Here is a 19,813-nt window from a genome sequence, read left to right on the forward strand (position 1 = left end):
AGGCCATCATGATGATAACTTTATGCAAATATTTATGTATGTAATTCTATAAGGTTTGAGGATTTTTTCCCCTTCTCACTAAAAATAATCTATAAATAAATGCAGACTTTTATTTAAAATAGGCTGGATGACAGTCATGTTTCCCTCAATTTAATTCCATGAGACCTTTGATCTTATGTTAAAAGCCTTTGGAGACAAATCCAAACCTCTGTCACAGCTCTGTGTCCCTGTCTTGACAACTAACTGCTGAAAAATGACAATAGTGGGTAGCAAAAAGAGACTGAAAAAAAGCGAAAAAGTCTGGAAAAAAATGGGTAGTTCCCTCCACCGCATTTCCTCTCTTATCCCTGAGATAATATAGACTTTGACAGAATAAGATTGCCCACACCCTTCTTAGGATGAGCGATTAATAATTTGATTAATTCAGTGAAGGCCTGATGTCTTCGGTGCTACCGGTGTGCCCTCTGTTCCCGTCGCAGGCGTGCACAGGCCCATCGGCATGAGATTTGGCTTCTGCGCATGCTCAGCAAGTGAAATCTTGTGTGAAGACGCTTGCACGAGGGAGATTTCAACGATTTTGCCAATATTCTTGCTTCCGTGCATGCGCAGAAGCAAAAATTTGGCGAAAATTGCCAAAATCTCGCTTACACGAGCATTTTCATATGAGAGTTCATTTGCCATGCATGCGCAGAAGCCAGATCTTATGTGGGGGTGTGCTTCCATGCATTGGCACGCAGCTGCACATGCATCCCAAAAATAGCTACCGGAACGTAGCACTTTACCATTCCGGTAGCAGGCCATCCTTGGATGAAATATATAATAAGTTCTGCATCATCTGCCATTTATCTAGGTTAGGGTTTAACACATGGGTTAAGTGGCGGCCAACAAGTTGGATGTGTCACACGCAGACCATGCCCACACCAGTTTCACGAAGGGAAAAACATCGCAATGTGTCATGTGATGGCAGCCTGACACCACGAATTTGACACCCGTAGTTTAACAAAATAACATTTTTTTGGGTGGGGGCTCATAGGTCCAGCCAAACGATGTCTTCTTCAGTATTTATTAAGGATAATGCATGATCAAAGATGATGTCATATTTGGCAAGCAATACCCTGGCAATGACTGAAGACTGAACATGATAATGATACATAACACATAGTGTTGTCTGAGTTATGCCAAGGAAAACCAGATTGACAGTGGTCATCCTTCTTATAACTTTAACCCTAACCTTTTCTGTTTCTCCTTGGTTTTTTTTTAATTTTCAGATTCTCAGATTAACTCAATTATATAGTCATATAAAAATGGATACCTTAGCAAAGTTTATCTGTGTTTAATCAGCAGTATTTGCATTAGGATGTACATACTTTGAATCAATAGATCAGAGGGTCCCAAACCCTGGTTGGTGGATTGATACCAACCTGTGACCTGCCAGAAACTGGGCCACTCAAACAAATTAAACCCATTCATGGAATGCAGGCAATACACAAAACCATACCCTGTCCCCCTCCGATCTGCAGAAAAACCTCTCCGCGGAACCACTCCCTGGTGCCCAAAAGATTGGAAGCCACTGTGACAGACCATTCCTCTTTTGCAAAGCATGGCAAGGAAGGCATATGTATGCAGTCTATTCCTGCAAGTCCAGTTTGAGTCTGTACAAGATTTGAAAAATTCATCAAGAATAAATAACCTGCTTCCTGGGGATACTAATGTGCCATTCCGAGCCTTCTTTGACCCCCATCAGGTTCCCTGCTATCCCTGACACAAAGAGCTCCAACTTAATCTCTTTTCCCCAGCATGCCTAAAATTGGATAGATATTCATAGAGAAGAATAGACATTGTGGTTGACTGCAGGCTGAATTTTGCTTAAAAGCTGCTTTCCTGCACAGAAAAAGATAACCAATCATTTGGGGGGTGGTAGAGGGCATTTCAGGAGACTAGAGTGTTGGTAGAAGAACTGAGGATGGCTGGTATCCAGAAGGAAACAAGTTTGCCCTTGATCAATGGTTTTCTTCTTTCACTGACTATAACAGTTGTCTGTGGATGTGCGAGCCAATCTGCCAAAGTCACAGGGGTTCCTTGGGGCAAAGTTGACTGATGCAAAGAAGCAAGATGGTTTCTTTGGTAATCTCTCTTATGCCTCATAGTTTGGGCATGCTTTCTTGAGAAGAAGCAGTGATTAAAATGTGGGATGTCTTTTCAAATTTAAGCATGCTATATATGACAGAAGCAAAATACTTGCTTTAACATCTGACACACCTATTTCTTTCTGTAGCTTCATAATTGCCATTGGGACAGAATGTGGGAAGATTCATTTGTACAAATGGAAGCCAGGCAATAAAAGGTTGCCACTTTCCGATTGGTGCAAGTGTGTTGAGACGGATTACAGGTGAGCTTCTACATTTATCTTATGTTTATAAGTACAGTGGTACCTCAACTTACGAACTTAATTCGTTCCGTGACCAGGTTCTTAAGTAGAAAAGTTTGTAAGAAGAAGCCATTTTCCCCATAGGAATCAATGTAAAAGCAAATAATGCCTGCAGTTGTGGAAACCACAGGGAGGGTGGAGGCCCTGTTTCCTCCCAGGAGATTCCTAGAGAGGCCCCACGGAGGCTTCTCCCTGCCTTTTCCGCCCTGTTTCCTCCCAGGAGATTTCTAGAGAGGCCCCTCTGAGGCTTCTCTCTGCCTTTTCCGGTTACAATTTCAGAGGCTCGGATTTGTAAGTGGAAAATGGTTCTTGAGAAGAGGCAAACAAATCTTGAACACCCGGTTCTTATCTAGAGCAGTTCGTAAGTAGAGGTGTTTGTAGATAGAGGTACCACTGTAGTATAAACAGATTTTATCGGTTTCCAGGATGTAGATTAAATTAGAACAGGGAAGTACCCTGAAACCTTCTGGAAATTTGTATTTCAGTTACCATAATCCTTTGACACTGTCCGTGTTGACTACGAGTGATGGGATTTGGGGCAGAATATTCAAAGGGCATCAGATTGCTTATTTTTTTAATGAGAAAGTGATTGCATATTGAAAAAAAAATGCAAATATGTAACAAATATTCAGAATGTTCTTAGGTGCCATGCAATTGATAAACAGAGCATCAACTGAATTGTTATTCTAGTATGAAGATTTGAAATATTGTGTGTTTGTATACGATGAATTCTCTATCCACTGCAGCCCTTCTATGCCCTCCCAACACTCCGCAGTCTGCATTGGTTGCCGATCAGTTTCCGGTCACAATTCAAAGTGTTGGTTATAACCTATAAAGCCCTTCATGGCACCGGACCAGAATATCTGCGAGACCGCCTTCTGCCGCACGAATCCCAGCGGCCGGTTAGGTGCCACAGAGTTGGCCTTCTCCGGGTCCCGTTGACTAAACAATGTCGGCTGGTGGGACCCAGGGGAAGAGCCTTCTCTGTGGCGGCCCCGACCCTCTGGAACCAGCTCCCCCCAGAGATTAGGATTGCCCCCACCCTCCTTGCCTTTTGTAAACTTCTTAAAACCCACCTCTGCCGTCAGACATGGGGGAGCTGAGACCTTTCCCCTTGCCTATGTAGTTTTATGTATGGTATGTTTTGTCTGTATGCTTTTTATATAATGGTTTTTTTTAGCTTTTTAATGTAATTGTTATTTTAGACTTCAATATTAGATTTGTTATGGTATATTGTTTTATCACTGCTGTGAGCCGTCCCAAGTCTATGGAGAGGGGCGGCATACAAATCTAATAAATAAATAAATAAATAAATTAGGGCATCAGGACAAATAATGGATTGAGGTAGCTTGCGTCAAGCAAACCAAATAATCTTCTTTATCTCCTCTTCCAAGTCAGCATTAACCCTATTCCCTCCCTGTTCTCAGATTTGTTCAGGTGCACTTCGACTTCAGGAGGATAGAGCCAGTAGTGGAATATATAGGGATCTAATTCCAGATAAGAGACTGAATGTCTGCTCTTGGTCCTTTCCCATTCATATTTCAAGTACAATTTCCTTTTAATTGCATATCAACTTCACCTAGAATCCTTTCCCTTTCTCTGTGGTTTCTTTTTCCCCATTTATATTCTCCTCAAAAATTTTAAAAGTTATCCTATAGATATTAATTTTGGTCATGTTTAGATCAAATAAATGTTGGCCCCATGGTTCTATTTCAATGAATTTTGTGTGTGTGATAATGTGACTAAGATAAAAGTTGATCAAAATTATACAGTAATGTCACAGCTTTGTAATGGTTGTAATTTTGGCCCATAGACTTTATTATTATTATTATTATTATTATTATTATTATTATTATTATTATTATTATTATTATTAATTGGATTTGTATGCCGCCCCTCTCCGCAGACTCGGGGCGGCTGTGTGATATAAGCCAGTGATGGCGAACCTTTTTTTCCTCGGGTGCCAAAAATCATGCGTGCGCATTATCATGCATGCACGAGTGCCCACACTCATAATTCAATGCCCCAGGGGAGCAAAAACTGCACCCCCCAGAAGCCCTCTGGAGCTGGAAACGGACTGTTTCCCAACTTCTGATAGGCCCAGTAGGCTCGTGTTTTGCCCTCCCCAGACTCCAAAGTTTTCCCTGGGGCAGGGGGAGGGTAAAAATGCCCTACCACATCCCCCCGGAGGCTCTCCGGAAGCCAAAAATGCCTTCCCAGAGCCTCTGTCTGAGCCAAAAATCAGCTGGCCGGCACACACATGCACGTTGGAGCTGAGCTAGGGCAACGGCTCATGTGCCAGCAGATATGGCTCTGCGTGCCACCTTGGCACCTGTGCTGCCATGCATTCACCATCACTGATATAGGCACTTGCAACCGCAGCTGATTCTTGGCAATTCATTTACCCAACTTCATATGCCCATATATTTATCATGAAATAAGGAGAGATAGCTCGTGCAGTGCATCATGGGAAAGAGAGAGTTCTTTTTTTCCGTACCAAGTGGGCTATCATCAATCCCAGATTCTTACATGGTAGGTTGAAGACTGCAAGCAGCCAATGACCTCTGTTTTCCCTGGTGTGCTTCTCAGCCCTGGAAAAGGGCAAAGAGAGAATTAATAACTCTCATTCTTTATATAGCACTGTAGGGAATTCAGAGTGCCTCATGTTATGTTACCTTATTGTCATCCTTTTAGCAATCCTGTAAAATAGGTCAGTATCCTTTCTATATGATTCTGTATTCCAGATGATGGGCAGAGAGAGAAAAAGGAGAGCAAGAAACTAGTTTTAGACTGTCCAACAGAAGATGGCAGAGATGAGGTCTTAATTGGATCTGGAGGCTTCTTGAATTGTGTTAGTCTGTGCCAAATATAAGAAATTATGTTACAACTTGGCTTTATATATTCACAATTCTTTTAATCGGGGCTTTTTTGAGGTCTTACCTTTCTTTGAATTACCGTAGTGATCAGGATTTTTGTTCAGATTCTTGAAACTTCAAATTAAAAATAGAACTAGATTTGATTTGGCTCTTACATTGATTTTAAGTTATGTGCCTTTTGAGCTCTGGGCTGTAACTGGAGCTGTATAGCAGGGCTGTAAAAGCCTGATGAGACTTTAAATGTCTGCATTTCTCAGTATGCCATTAACATTTTCATTCATTTAAGTAAGCCCAAATGGCTTACTTGGTGTACTAGAACATCTGTTCCCCTTGTTCCTCCTTCAAGTTGTTTGCCTAATTTCACGTACATACCATATCATAGTGAGTCCATTGGAGACCTTCAAGATGAAATAATAAAAATCCCAATAGTAATTATTATAAAAATACAGTAATAAACACTTCTAACTCTAATAGCTAGGTTTTATATAGTTTGGTTGGCACAATGTAAATTCTTTACATAAATGCTAAATCTAATTTAATGAATCAGCACCGCGTTCTATAATAGTGCAAAGTTATAGGTTTTTAATTCTAGTCACCTAACTCTGGGATATATTTAGCTACCTTAGACAAGACTGAACTAAATTTTAATACATATTTTAATTGTTTTTCTTTGAGGGAGTTCCTATGGGTGAGGAATTTGTAAATAAAATGATCGGTTATGTTTTTCATACAAGTTTCTGGTCGCTGTTATTTTTATTTGTTCAAATTTGTCTTTTGATCTTTTTTATCCTTTGGAAGAATTCCTAGAAAGTTGTGGTGTGTAGATCCCCTCCAGATTTTTATCATTATTTGTAGTGGCATTTGGATGCGTAGCATGGGGTCAGTTTGCCTTCAGGACACAATTTGGAACTATGTCTTTAAAATACATTTAAAAGCAGTGGTTTAAAAGCAAGATAAAATCTACAGGCTTTTACAGCCATAAAAATCTATAGACCTAATGGCAAATTTGATCAATGAAAACCATGGGGGGATGGAAAAGATGACGTCTGAATCCAGAAAGAAAGAGCACACAAGCCTGCAAGGGAATTCCTGACCATGATTTAGCATTGCATCTAAATCAGGCACTTACTTCAAGCTGCTTATAGTCTTACTCTTTTTTTTTGGGTGGGGGTGGGGGGTGTATGTGAAATTTCCAGTATGACTCTTAGCTTCCTGGGTAGCAGTATCTTTCTTCATATTGATGCTTGACCAGAAATTGCAGTGAAAATAAGTAGATTGCTGCTTGAATTATTAATGGGATGAAGTGAAGAAATGTCACTTGCACTGATAATAGCTCTGGCATCTTTAATACCTACAGGCAGTGACAAGTTTAGTTTTTCCATTCTGGCAGTGCGGCAAAGGAACACGCTAATTAGATAAATGCTGATGTTTTGAATTGACAAAGTCCAGCTGAGTTTGACATTTGGTGATTATGAAAGATGAGTTGAGTTTCCTTCTACTAATAGCTTCTGTCTTTGTTGCAGCCAAAGCCATACCCTTGCTGTGAAACGACTGCAGTGGAGAAAGCGTGTGGGCAGAGCCGGGCAGGACACAGCCGAGAGCAGCAAGTGGCTGCAGCTGGTGAGCTGCGGGGCAGATCACTGTGTGAAGATCTTCAGTATAAATCAGCACAGCCTTTAAATGATGACTTTGAGGCAGACATACTCTACTTGCCTACCAGCCATTTTCTGAACTGATTTTCTTAAAAGAAGCAAAAATTGGACTTCCAGCTCTTGGAGCAATGCAATCTGACACCAGTATAAACTGAACTTACATATGGAAGCAGTTTGAGAAGCAATATATGGGCATAATGTTTCTGTACAAACAAGTTTTTATTGTTTGCTTAGCAGTGGCCATTTGTCATAGAAGGTCCCTCTGAGCTACGTCCACTGTAATTCATATACACCTAGAACGGATATCAAACTAGGAGAAAGATAATTATGTTTCTTGCTTCCCTCTCATTTGTAAAAAAACCACTGTATTTCTGCTTAAACTTGCAGAATGTTTTCACAATAGAGTGAAAGTCCATTTTTCTTTCTTCCAGAATGGTTCATGAGTAGTTGCAGTAATGATCCTTGGTTTTGCAGCATGCAGACAAGGGAAATTTGGAGATTGGCGGTTAGGGAGAATTGGGGAGTGGATGCCAGCAGATTGCAGCCTTTGTTTCCTTGGGTTGAAATGGAAGGGAGAAGAAGCTGGTCCCTTCAAAGAAATCAGAAATAATCCAAACATGCAAGAAAAAAAAAGATGTATGATAGTGAGCAGAGGTCTCCATGGAAGATAGAAAAAGGATGAAGGTCACACAAATGGTGGCGGCGGTGGCACAAATTTCTGATACCGTAAATGTCTTTAAAAGACATTTTCTCCACAAAGAAGAACAAATGATGGAAGAAATAAAAGGAATAAATGAGAAATCCAGATAAAATGGAAGTGCTTGGAATGAAGAGACCAGAGGATAGACTTGATTAGAATTGGTGCAGCAGGAACTTGAACTGAAAGGAGAAGCAAGCATTGTAGAGGACCCTGTGCTGGTGGCTCCTGTGCTGGCCATCTATGGCTGCTCCTTTTAATATATATATATATTTATATTTATTGGGTTTTTTTTTTCATACAACACATATTTATATTTACAGGTGAATCAACATCTTATATATACATTCATTCCAATATTACCTTTAATTACATTTGTATATATGAATATTTTATTATGTCTCTTGTAGGTTCTTTTTCCTCTTTTTAATCCATGAATATCATTTTGTCCAGATTGAATAATAGTCCAAATCGTTTTGGTTGTTTAATTCCATAGTCAGCCTGTCCATCTCTGCGCATTCGTACATTTTTCTAATTACCTCTTTGTCTTCAGGCATTTGTGGATTCTTCCATTTCTGTGCAAATGCAATTCTTGCCACTGTTATGTGCAAAATCAAATATCTTACATTTTTAGCACAAGACTCTTTCATAATTCCTAATTTTTTAAAAAAACAGGTGTATATTCAATTGTTGTACCTGTTATTTGTTGTAGCCAATTTCTCAATTTTTCCCAGTATTTTTTTTGTACCAGTACCATAAATGGAAGAAGGTGCCCTGTGTTTTCTTACATTTCCAACAAGCCGAATTATTATTTTTGTGTATCCTGGCCAACCTTTTTGGTGGAAGGTGCCAATGATATAACATTTTGTATTGATTTTCTTTATATGTTGTGGGTTCAGTCAATTTAATATTTCTTTTCCAACTTTGTTCCCATTCTTCTAAGCATAATATAATAACCAAAGTTTTTAGCCCAGGCAATCATCGTACCCTTAACTATCTCTTCCGGTCTCTCATGCACCATCAGATGTTTCTAAATGTTCAATATTATTTTCTCCTCTGGCCCCTACCAGTAGTTTATCTAATGGCTGGGTTATCTATACCTAATTGTTCTATGTCTTTTTTGTATCTTGCTTGAATTTGCAGGTAGATCCACCAATCTATAATTATGTTTTGCGAGGCTAGTTCTTCTCTACTTTTTAGTTTGCCTTATGGATCTAAGATTTCTTTATATTTATTTTTTTTGGTTGTTTCCATTGTATTTGGATAAATTAGTGCCTCCATAGTGGATACCCAATTCGGAATTTTTAAGTAGTGCTTCTGTCTGATTTCCTTCCATGTTTTTAATAGAGATTATCTAATTAGGTGTCTGTTGAAATATTTTTGTATTTTATCTCCAATATCCTAAAGATAGGCATGCCAACCCTTCTCCAAGTCATCTCCTTCCAATTGTAAAATGCGTTTGTTATCTAAATTAATACATTATTTTATCCACGTTAAGGAAGCCGCCTTGTAATACATCTTCCAATCTGGTAATCCGAATCCATCTCTGATCTTAACATCTTGTAGATCTAGTATTTTTATCCTCGGTTTTTTCCCTTGCCATATAAATTTGGATGTTATTTTATTTAATTCAATGAAAAATTTAGAGTCAAGTTTTATGGGAATAGTTTGAAATAAATAGAGAAATTTTGGAAGTATCCTCATTTTAATAGTTGATATTCTTCCCATCAATGATAGTTGTAGTTTCCCCCATTTTTCTAATTCTATTTTAGTTTGATTTACTAATTTTGTATAGTTGTCTTCTTTTATTGATGAACATCTATTACTTAAATTTATTCCTAGGTATTTGATTTTCTTTGTATTTATGAATCCTAGTTTAGTTTCCAATTCCTTGCTTTGTTTATTCGCCATATTCCTAGTCAAAATTTTGGTTTTTTGTTTATTTACATCAGAGAAAACAGGAAATACAACACGACTACATCTATGGCTGCTCTAAAGCACCAGCTGAGATGGGCAACATGAGGAAATTTGCAATTCTCTATAGTAGAGGCAGGGAGGGCAGGAATAAGGCCTTGCCTTAAATCAGAATATGTGTTATCCTTCATCAAAGGACCATAGTGGGATTAAGGTACTGAAGGGGGAAATCTTGAGATTGTACATTGGATAAAGTGATGGAGGGCTGTTAGATGAATGTAATAGCAATTGGTTAACACAAAGAGTATATTGAATGGAAGCTTATTTGAGACAGCATGGGAGTTCTGGGAAGCCTCAGGGTAGGTAGATGCTGAGGAGTAAATTCCCACAGTGACAGAAGGATGTAAGATGGGTGGGGAAATATCCTGGTTATTCCAGAAGGGAAATCTGCAGTCTTTGATTCTACTCTCTTTACTTAGGTCCAAAAAACAAGAGGCCTAATCCAAAGTATTGTGGCCAAAACCTGGCTCAACAAAACCACTCTGGAGATACATTATTTTACTGAAAATGAATATATAGTGGGGGAGGGGACGTTAATAGAAATGTTATTAAACTAGTACAATGATAAAAAGCTAATGCAAACTAAAAACATTGCAAGAAAGAACAAAGAAGAAAAAGTAACATGTATATATATAAAAAGAAATATAAAAGAAATGAACTTCCCTCTTCATATTGTCTTTTAAAAAGCAGCCATTTGATTCAGAGAAAAATCCTAGGGGGCTGGAGGAAAGGAGTCAGATGTTCTGAGATTTTTCTTGCTATGGTAGAAGGCAGTGGTGTTCACTTTTTAAATGCTTGAGTAATTCTTACTTTTAAATAATTGCCTGCAGTCATCATCGTCAATAGTTATGGGTGGTGTCTGATGCTAGATTGCCCCATACATCAGTTCAGTCTCAATCATGGAGGAAAACAGATTCTGGCCGATATTTGATTGCATGCTTCTGGAGTCAGGATTAATCAGAAAGGATTATTTGCCTTTCTATTGTGCTGGGACACTTTGTCCTTCTTAAAGAGAGTCTGGTTTGTTGCTTGTTTGGAAAACCATGTTGAAATTGTTGAATGTGTTAATCATAGAAAGGGTACCTAATTTGATGTTAATGTGCAGTGCAGATTAAGTACTGCAGTAGGAATTCACTCTAAATTGTCATAACGTGAAGCCTGGCATAACATTATGTAGAGCTAAAAATTTGATCAGTTTCAAGTACTTTTCCTTGGCATAGCTGTTTCAGTATCACTTCTGTTGCACGCAAAGATATGTTTTAAGAATGTTCTCCTAGCAAACCAGAGGAATAAACAACTCACTGAGAGAATTCCCCCTCCCCTGTTCAAACCCCAGGGTCTCTAGTTAAATCTCTTCATGCAGAGACCTTGGAGGCTCTCAGTCAATCAAATTGGTAGTACCTTGCCAGAATTATTAAGGTGTCATTCTCTTCCAGCTTCTGTATTAAACTGATTATAAAACAACAGACTCCATTTTTATGAGTCTGTGTTTCAAAAAGGAATAGAAGCAGGAGTGGTATGTCATTGCCAGTATGTCAGATGGTTCATTAATTAGTATGTTTCAAAGTGTTTGATTTTTGTTCAGTACCCTATTACAAATTATTGACTTGTTCAGTTTGCATTTAGGATCAGCATTCCTATTTATTCAATCTTTCTAGTTCCCAGCTATAATAAGTGATTAAGCAAATGGCTCTCTCTAGTCCAGGACTAGCAAGTGATAACTATTAAAACCATAAAATGCTGAAGGAGATTGGATAATACTCTTTATGTCAGTACTGGGGAAAATGATCAGTTGTCCTTTCCAAAAATAAATTCTGTCATAAACATGCACTGGTACAAAAGCGTTTTGTATTCTACATATAATTTAAGAGTCCATTTGTGTATAATTTGACTTTATTTTTTTCCAGAAATTGGCTCGATTCTCAACTACACACCAGAGCTTGATTAAACCTTCCCCAATCGGAATGGGATTGTTTGTCTCCTCCATTTGGGCGCACCTGGTTGGTCCACATGGTTCTGTCCCCAGCCATTCGGTGCTGCCTTTTCATCTTGACTGAAATGGCCCTAGCCCTTCAGCCCAGCCCCTACGTCCCAGCCCCTCCCATCCCAGAGCCCAAAAGCCCGTTCACCCTGGGCTTTTGGGGCAAATGGGACATTTCTCCACCAACCAATCAGAGGAAGTTAAGAGATCCTAACTCCCCCCCCCCAGTTATTTAGAGATCCGTGTCCTGTTTGGAGGTGTTTGTGGTTTGATGAGGTCAATAAAAGGAAGCCTGTTTCTCTAGGTGAGGTGTGTGTGTGTGTAGAAAATGCAGGGGGGAAGGGGTGTTGGCAGGGGCAAGGACTTCAGGGTCGGGGGAAGGAGATGCTGTATGTATCCCATCCAATGACACAATCAAGGCTGATCCCAGTTATTTAGAGATCTGTGCCCTGTTTGGAAGTGTTTGTGGTTTGATGAGGTCAATAAAAGGAAGCCTGTTTCTCTAGGTGAGATGTGTGTGTGTAGGAAATGCAGGGGGGAAGGGTGTTGGCAGGGGCAAGGACTTCAGGGTTGGGAGAAGGGGATGCTGTATGTATCCCATCCAATGACACAATCAAGGCTGATCCCAGTTATTTAGAGATCTGTGCCCTGTTTGGAAGTGTTTGTGGTTTGAAGGGAAGGGAAGAGAACCTGCCCCACCCAGTTACTTAGAGATCGGTGCTCTCTTCGGAGGTGTTGGTGGTTTGATGAGGTCAATAAAAGGAAGCCTGTTTCTCTAGACAAGGGTTGTGTGTGTGTGTGTGTGTAGAAAATGGGGGGGAGTGATGTTGGAAGGGTCGAGGACTTCAGGGTCGGGGAAAGAGGGAGGAGGCTGGTCTGGAGCTGGTGGGGCTTCCTACCGCCCCCCCATTGTGCGAGGGAGAAGGGGGGGTGCGACGGCTGTATATATCCCATCCAATGACACAATCAAGATTGATCCCAACAAATGGGGAATTTGCACTGTGTCTTATGGAATGGGAAGGGAAACAGTAAAACTGAAATGGGGCCAGGAAGGGAAAGAGGAAGCAGAAGGGAGTTGGAAAAAGAAAGGAAGGGAAAAGTAAAAAGGGAAAGGGGATGCGAATAATCCCTTCCCCTTCACCAACAAGCATCCCTTCCCTTTCATTTCTTTTCTCCTCCTTCCTTCAATCCCACCTCCTTCTCCTTCATTCCTTCCTGTTCCCCCCCCCCTTTCCCCTCATTCTGAAGAGATTCATCCCTTAGAAGTTCACACCAGAAAAAAAATCACTTTAAAATCAGCCTTTATTTGGTAATTGTCTGCAATGGCACGCAAGTAATCAATATGGGTTTGGTTGCCATATTCATCACGATCTTGGCAATCGTTGGTCCTGATGAGAATTGTTCATAAACAACTTTTCTTAATTTATCTAAATCAACAGCAATAATCTTTTCTTTTCAACAGCTATAATCACGTTTTCCTTCCAAACAAAGCTAAACTCAGAAAGTTATCCCATCAATGGATATGGAATTAAAATAACCAAATACAGATTTTAATTATCAAAAGTGTGTGTTTAGCTGAAAGTCTCAGAAAAGAGTATATGTATAACCTCGCATTTGGATGGCAAGCAACCTAGCTCAGTGGTAGGCAAAGTTGGGTCTTCTATGACAGTGTTTCCCAACCTTTTTTGAGCCGCGGCACATTATTCATATTTTCAAAATCCTGGGGAACATTGAAGGGGGGGAGGGTAAAAAAAGTTTGGACAAAAAAAAAACTCTCTCTTCCTCCCTTTTGCTCTATTTCTCCCTCCCTCTTTCTCTCTCTTCCTTCCTTCCCTTCTTTCTCTCCATCCCTCTTTCTTTCTTCCTCTCTTTTTTGCTCTCTTTCGCTCTCCCTCCTTCCCTCCCTCTATGACTTTCTCCCTTGCTTTCTTTCTGTTTCTCTTGCTATCTCTCTCTTGCTTTTTTCTCTCTCTCTCTCTTCCTTCCTATCTCATCTCTTTCTTTCTTTCTATCTTTCTTCCTCTCTCAATCTCTTCCTTCCTCTCATCTCTCTCTCTATCTTTCTTTCTCTCTCTTTATCTCTCCCCCTCTTGTTCTCTCTCTCTTTTTCTCACTTTCCCTCTCTTGTTTTCTTTCTCTCTCTTGCTTTCTCTCTCTCTCTCACTCTTTCTCTCTTGTTTTCTTTCTCTCTCTCATTCTCTCTCTCTTGCTATCTCTTTCTCTCCCCCTCTTTCTCTCTCTCTCTTGCTCTGTCGCTCTCACTCTCTCTCGTTCTCCGGAGGCTGGCGAAAGTGATTTCCAATGTCGGGCGCACGGGCCGGCGTGTGCTCTCTCCCCATCCCCTTGCCAGCCGGCCCGGAACATTCAAAGTAAGAAAAACCTTCGCCGGCTTACTTTGAATGTTCCGGCCGGGCTGGCAGGGGGATGGGGAGAGAGCGCGCCGGCCCGCGCGCCAGACATTGAAAATCGCCTTCGCAGGCCCCCGTTGTGAGAACGCCTGCCCCACCTCTCCTGCAGCCCCCTCGCTGAGAACCCAGGACAAAAGTGCTTTTGGCGAAGGCAGCGGCGAGTAACCAGGGGCACAAGGGAGCTAGAGGCGCAGGGGGGGCGGGGGCGGCTTCGTGCGCACCCTTGGAAAAGGGTGTGTGTGGGGGACGTATTGGGGTGCACTGGCGCAGTGCCCTCCCACCGGGCCTCAAAGGACATTGGTTGCCGCCCCTGCCAGGGAAGCTCCAGCTGGGCGGGGTGCTGCCGGTGCCTCTGCCCTGGAGCTCTTGCCACCGCCATCCCCCGGCTACTACCTGGTGCCGCTGCTGATGGCGCCCTCCTGCTCTCTCTGCTGGTGCCCTCCCGCCGGGCTCCAAAGGACACTTGCCGCTGACGCCAGGGAAGCTCCAGCTGGGTGGGGCGTTGCCGGTGCCGGTACCTCCGACCTGGAGCTCCCACTCGCAGCTGCCCCCCGGCTACTGCCCGATGCTGCTGTTGCCGGCGCTCTTCTGCTGGGCCCCAAAGAAGGAAGGCCTTCCTTCTTTGGGGCCCAGCAGGAGAGCGCCGGCAACAGCAGCATTGGGAAGTAGCCGGGGGACAGCTGCGAGTAGGAGCTCCAGGTCGGAGGCACCGGCCGTGCCCCGCCCAGCTGGAGCTTCCCTAGGAGCTTTGTGGCACACCTGACCATGTCTCGCGGCACACTAGTGTGCCGCGGCACACTGGTTGGGAAATACTGGAAACATGCAGACTTCAACTCCCAGAATTCCTGAACTAGCATGGATTGGCTCAGGAATTCTGGGAGTTGAAGTTCACAAATCCTAGAAGAGCCAACTTTGCCTACCCCTGGCCTAGCTAGCCAAGAAACTTTCTAAATGTCACTCGTCTTGGTTTCTTGTCATTAGAAGACTTCTTTCCTGCACCTCTGCTTTGCTATTCCATTTATTCTTCAAAGCATTGTTTCCCGGCTGGAAGAATCCTCAAGCATTTTCCTCCCAACAGTTCATTGTATTCATTGAGTCAAGCACTCATTGTGTTACTGCTCCTGCCTCCAAGATGGATGTAACTGTAAGAAGCAAGAGAGGAAGACAAAAGTTTGCTTCAGAAGGATTCCTCTATGTATTTGATAAGCTGAGTGTGGCTGATTTTTGCCTTACTATACGTGATAGATGCCGTGCCAGAATTCACACAAGGTTTGGAGAAATAATAAAAAGAATCAGTGATCATTCTCACCTTGCTTTGGTTCAACGGATTGCCGTTGCACATTTCTTGAGTGGCATGAAACAACGGGCAGAGGAGACAATGGAGGGCACTTCCAAGGTAATCCATACGTGTCTTGCCAACATGAGCCCTGCCGTGTACCCTGCAATGCCAGGCACACAGGCATTGCGAAAATCCACAGAAAAGGGAACTAAACAACGGACAGCACCCACAGACACTACAATAAGCCTTGATGACCTCATGTTACCTGAGGAATACAAGACATATTCACCAGCTCCTGGAGTACAAGAGCCTTTCCTGGAGAGGGGTCAAGGAAGATCCTAGTATTTCTAAGAAGGACTTGGCTGAACAACTTGCAGTCATCCGACACCTGGTTCATGGATGGGGCTTTTGCCATAGCTCCAAAGTTATTTGCACCAGGTGTATGTCATTTTAGCCAAGATACATGAAGGAGTGCATCCGGTCTTACATGCACTTCTGCCAAACAAACAGCGTGCTGTATATGAAAGGCTGTTTGAGTTTGTTAAAAATCTGATACCTGACAGTCAGCTGCGTTCCATTCATTGTAACTTTGAACTGGCAGCCAATAATGTCATTAGGAAAGGCTTTCCAGAAGTAGCTGTGGAAGGGCACCCTTTTCATCTAGCACAAAATATGAGGAAGCATTTGGTTAGAGATGGAACCGCACATAACTACAATACAGATCCTGAGTTTGCTGTGAGTGCAAAAATGGTAGTGGCCCTGGCTTTCGTGTCTGTCCCAGACTTGAATGAATACATTTCTCCTCTGGAAAGTTGTCTTCCAGAACTGCTGCTCTGTCTCCTGCACTGGTTTGAGGATACCTAGCCCTAATTACTGGAGCCCCACCCAAACACAGGTGGCCTCCCTTATTTCCTGTAATATGTTCTTACTTGGTCTCTTCTACGCATAATTCTGCGGTTGCGTGGGTCCAAAATGTCATCATCTGAATCAACGGAAGATAAGGGAGATTGACTGCCTGGGCTGTGTGCCAAGCCCCCCTCTGCCGAGTCACTCCCACCTTCTTCGTCCAAGGAAACTAAACTCTGAACTGATTCTGTCGGCAATAACACAGGCCTGTGACATGTTGAATTTTCCCCTGCATCCACCTCCCCATTCCCTGGGGCAGGAGCTGGGCCAGAGCCAACCACAACAGCAGAGAAGTGTCCCGTGTGTCAAAAAAAGCCCAGGGTGAACAGGCTTTTTGGCCTGTTCGGTGAATGAGCTGGGCCGGGAGGGGCTGGGGGGTAGGGGCCAGGCCGAAGAGCTAGGGCTGTTTCAGCCAAGGAGAAAAGGCAGTGCCGAATAGTTGGAGGCGGAACCCTGCGGACTAACCAGGCACAGCTAAGCGGAGGAGGTGAACAGTTATAGATCCTTCCCCAATGATAGCTTAATATTGCACTAACCAAACCAAAACCAAGTCCATCTCCAATTTCTAGCATCTTTCCTTTCCAAGACCTCTTCTTTTTCTTGTTCAAAAAGTAAGAGGTGAAGGAGTCACTACAGATTTTACTCTGCTAGTCATTGTCAACTTTAGGGGGACAGTGCTCATCTCTGCTTCTTTCTTCAACGTGATAATCTAAATATGAATAGGGTTTATATCAAGTTCATCACTTGGTGAGACTAGAGATTCTTATATGAAGTAGACATAGAACAAAACATACTTTAAAAAGCCACGTGCAAGGAAGCAGTAAAAATCTATTTATGAAATGGGAGAAGTGTTGGATATTGAAGCAACGATTGCAGAAAGCTTTGAAAGGAAGCATTTTTAGAGGCTTCACTGATGTCACAACTAACGTCTGAAATCTTACATGAGTGTTCTTTAAATAGTCATTTCTTTCATCTTATACTGCAAATTTGAAATGTTGAATATATAACAGTGAATGTTATTAGAGCTTCATATGAATCTTACTGATGTATAAAGGGAATGTGACTGAACAAGTGACACCGAAGCTTAGTATTTCTTTTATATATAAAAAAAGCATTCAATATGTGAAAACCTAATTGTCCCTCTGTTCAATCACATCAACTGAAGTGACAAGCAGGACTTGTTGTTTTAGTATTTTACTAAAAAGTGTAGATTTGCACATGTTTCATCTCTCTCACAGGAGTTGTCCAATCAGGGGGGAGTGCGAGTGGTCCCTCAAATAAACAGTCCCATTGAATTCCTCACAATGACAAAGCCCCAATCCGGCACACCTTCTCTATTTCTGGTTAGTGTCTTCCTCGGTCCGATGTATTCAGCCGCTATCTTCTATTCTATAATGACCACCATCTTCGCTGATTCCCCATCTCTCTTTGTATGTGAAAGAAGAAACTTGTTGCACTCTCTATTGGCTCACCGCCTCACTACTTTTCTCATACTGGGTGTTGTCCCTGGCACTTGGTCATCGTCCCCAGCATCATCTTTTTCTTTCACCTCCAAATGCCTCCAGATGCCTCCAAACAACTCCAAATGCCTCCGGACACCACTCCTAGCACTCGTTCACCATCTTCATTCTCCTCCTTCCCTGCAACTCTCAGCATCCCAGCTTCTCCTGGCTCAATTTCACTCCAAATGTCCGAGCGTAGACCACCAAAACCTCAGCAGAATATTGAGCGATGGAAAGGCAAGTCTTGTATAATTTTTGGTGTTAGGTGATGTTATTATAGATTGAAAACTGTTGTTACCAGTGGCAAAATCTCCTGTATAGCTACCTCAACCGCCAACCGGAACCGGACTGATGCTGCAATAGTCATGTCAAAAACATTCATAAGTCACTTTTTTCAGTGGTGTTGTGTGGTTACTAAATAAACTGTTCTAAGTTGAGGAGTGCCTTTCAGCTACTGCTTTGATCCCTGGAAGAACAGAAAAGCCACTCTGCACACCACCTTCTGTTATACCGGGCATCACGTTAAAAGCCCCAATTAAGTCTGAAGTGTAAATTCAAACACACAATCTCTTGTAAAGTAAACAAAGACAGTTTATCAGAAAGAAAAAATACAGTCCAAACGCACTTTTATCAGTCAAAGTGCTCTCTCACAAACCACAAACTTTGAATGCTGTGATAAGCCAAAACAAAAGCAAAACAGATAAAGGCAGCTGTGAAGACATCACAGCCACCACCACCCCCTTCAAGAGCCCTCAAGCTGAGTCCTGGTAAAATCCTGAAACAGTTCAAACAGCCATTCTCTCTCTCACCAAACCGATAATCTCCCACGTCGAGAGGCAACAATGCTGGCCCCATAAGCCTAATTGCCCCAGCCACAGGTGTTCTCCCTTATTTTCTATAATACTTTCGCAGTTGTTCCTTCCTAGTCATAAACCTGCATCTGCAAGCATCTATGAATCTCTCTACTTCTGAATCTAACGATGATGATGATTCATTAATGGGGCAACTAGCTAATTGGCTGCCTGTAATTACCTCCTCATCCGATCCTGCTTCACTCCCAGAATATTCCCCTGACACAGAAGCTTCACTGTCTGAAGCTGTTGGCAGTAAAACCGGCCTCTGATAATGTGAGGATTCACCCACACCAACCCCCACAGTCCTCAGAGCAGGAGCTGGCCCAGAGCCAACCACAACACCTTCCTCCCACGAGCAATTCAAAGAGTCAGATTTACATTCAACGCACAGCTCCTATCTGCAGAATGGAGTCCCTATTTGTTCTTTTCTGCCATCCATGATGGGCCACAAGGTAACTCCTTCTACAATTGGGTGTTGGCTCAGGGGCACCATCGCCAAGGCATACAATTTGTTGTCATTTTCCCATCCCTCCTGACTAATGGTGCATTCCACATGCAATGACTGTGGCCTGGGCGACTCAAGCCTCCATCAAGATCTGTAAAGCGGCTACATTGCTCTTCATAAGACACAATGAAAATTCACACTTTCGCCTTGGCGGACTGTCTTCAGTCGCAGGGTGCTCCAGAGGATGCATTCACAGTAATGTTCCAGAACCAGGACTAGCCCACCCTCAGACACATGGCTTTGGTATGTCCCATGTCTAGATGTCTTACATATTAGTCATCACAAGCTAATTTTAACAAGGATGAAGACAAATATAAATCTTCTTGTGCAAAATATAAATGAACCAGAGAAGGGTTTTTTTCTCATACCCCTAAAACTGAATTATCTGAAAACATAAAAGGTAATGTTCTATATTTTTGACTGTCTCCAAGGAATGCCTAGAGGTATGCACACACAAAAATGCCCAGTATTTCATAAAGATTTCCAATGCAGTAGTTGGCTTATATTTCTTATGTTTGCTCCTCTGATCATCGGTATATATATATTGTTATATAACATATTTTTATATGTTCATTTGTTATATGAATGTCACTCTAGAAGTTCAGCTATAAGAAGAAATTATAAGAAGAAGTTATAATTAGAAACTGATATAAATTCTATAACATCTGGCAGAAATCTAATCAAATTCAGCTAGGTTCACTGTGTGGTACATTACATGTATTAAAATAAAATAACAAAGCGTGTATTAAAA

At 41.9% G+C, this 19,813-nt stretch overlaps 1 protein-coding gene across 1 annotated transcript in view; it reads left to right on the top strand.

Moving 5' to 3' along the window:
* Window positions 1-7,742, top strand: part of ELP2 (elongator acetyltransferase complex subunit 2) — a 55,686-nt gene extending 47,944 nt beyond the window's left edge. The window contains exons 21-22 of the mRNA XM_070747059.1: window positions 2,276-2,389; window positions 6,828-7,742. Of these exons, the coding sequence (XP_070603160.1) occupies window positions 2,276-2,389; window positions 6,828-6,984 (271 nt within the window). The 3' untranslated portion in view covers window positions 6,985-7,742. The remainder of the gene's footprint in view (window positions 1-2,275; window positions 2,390-6,827) is intronic.
* The last annotated feature ends 12,071 nt before the right edge of the window (window positions 7,743-19,813 follow it).

Source organism: Erythrolamprus reginae, chromosome 3 (assembly GCF_031021105.1).
Source record: "Erythrolamprus reginae isolate rEryReg1 chromosome 3, rEryReg1.hap1, whole genome shotgun sequence".
NCBI classification, from domain to species: Eukaryota; Metazoa; Chordata; class Lepidosauria; order Squamata; family Dipsadidae; genus Erythrolamprus; species Erythrolamprus reginae.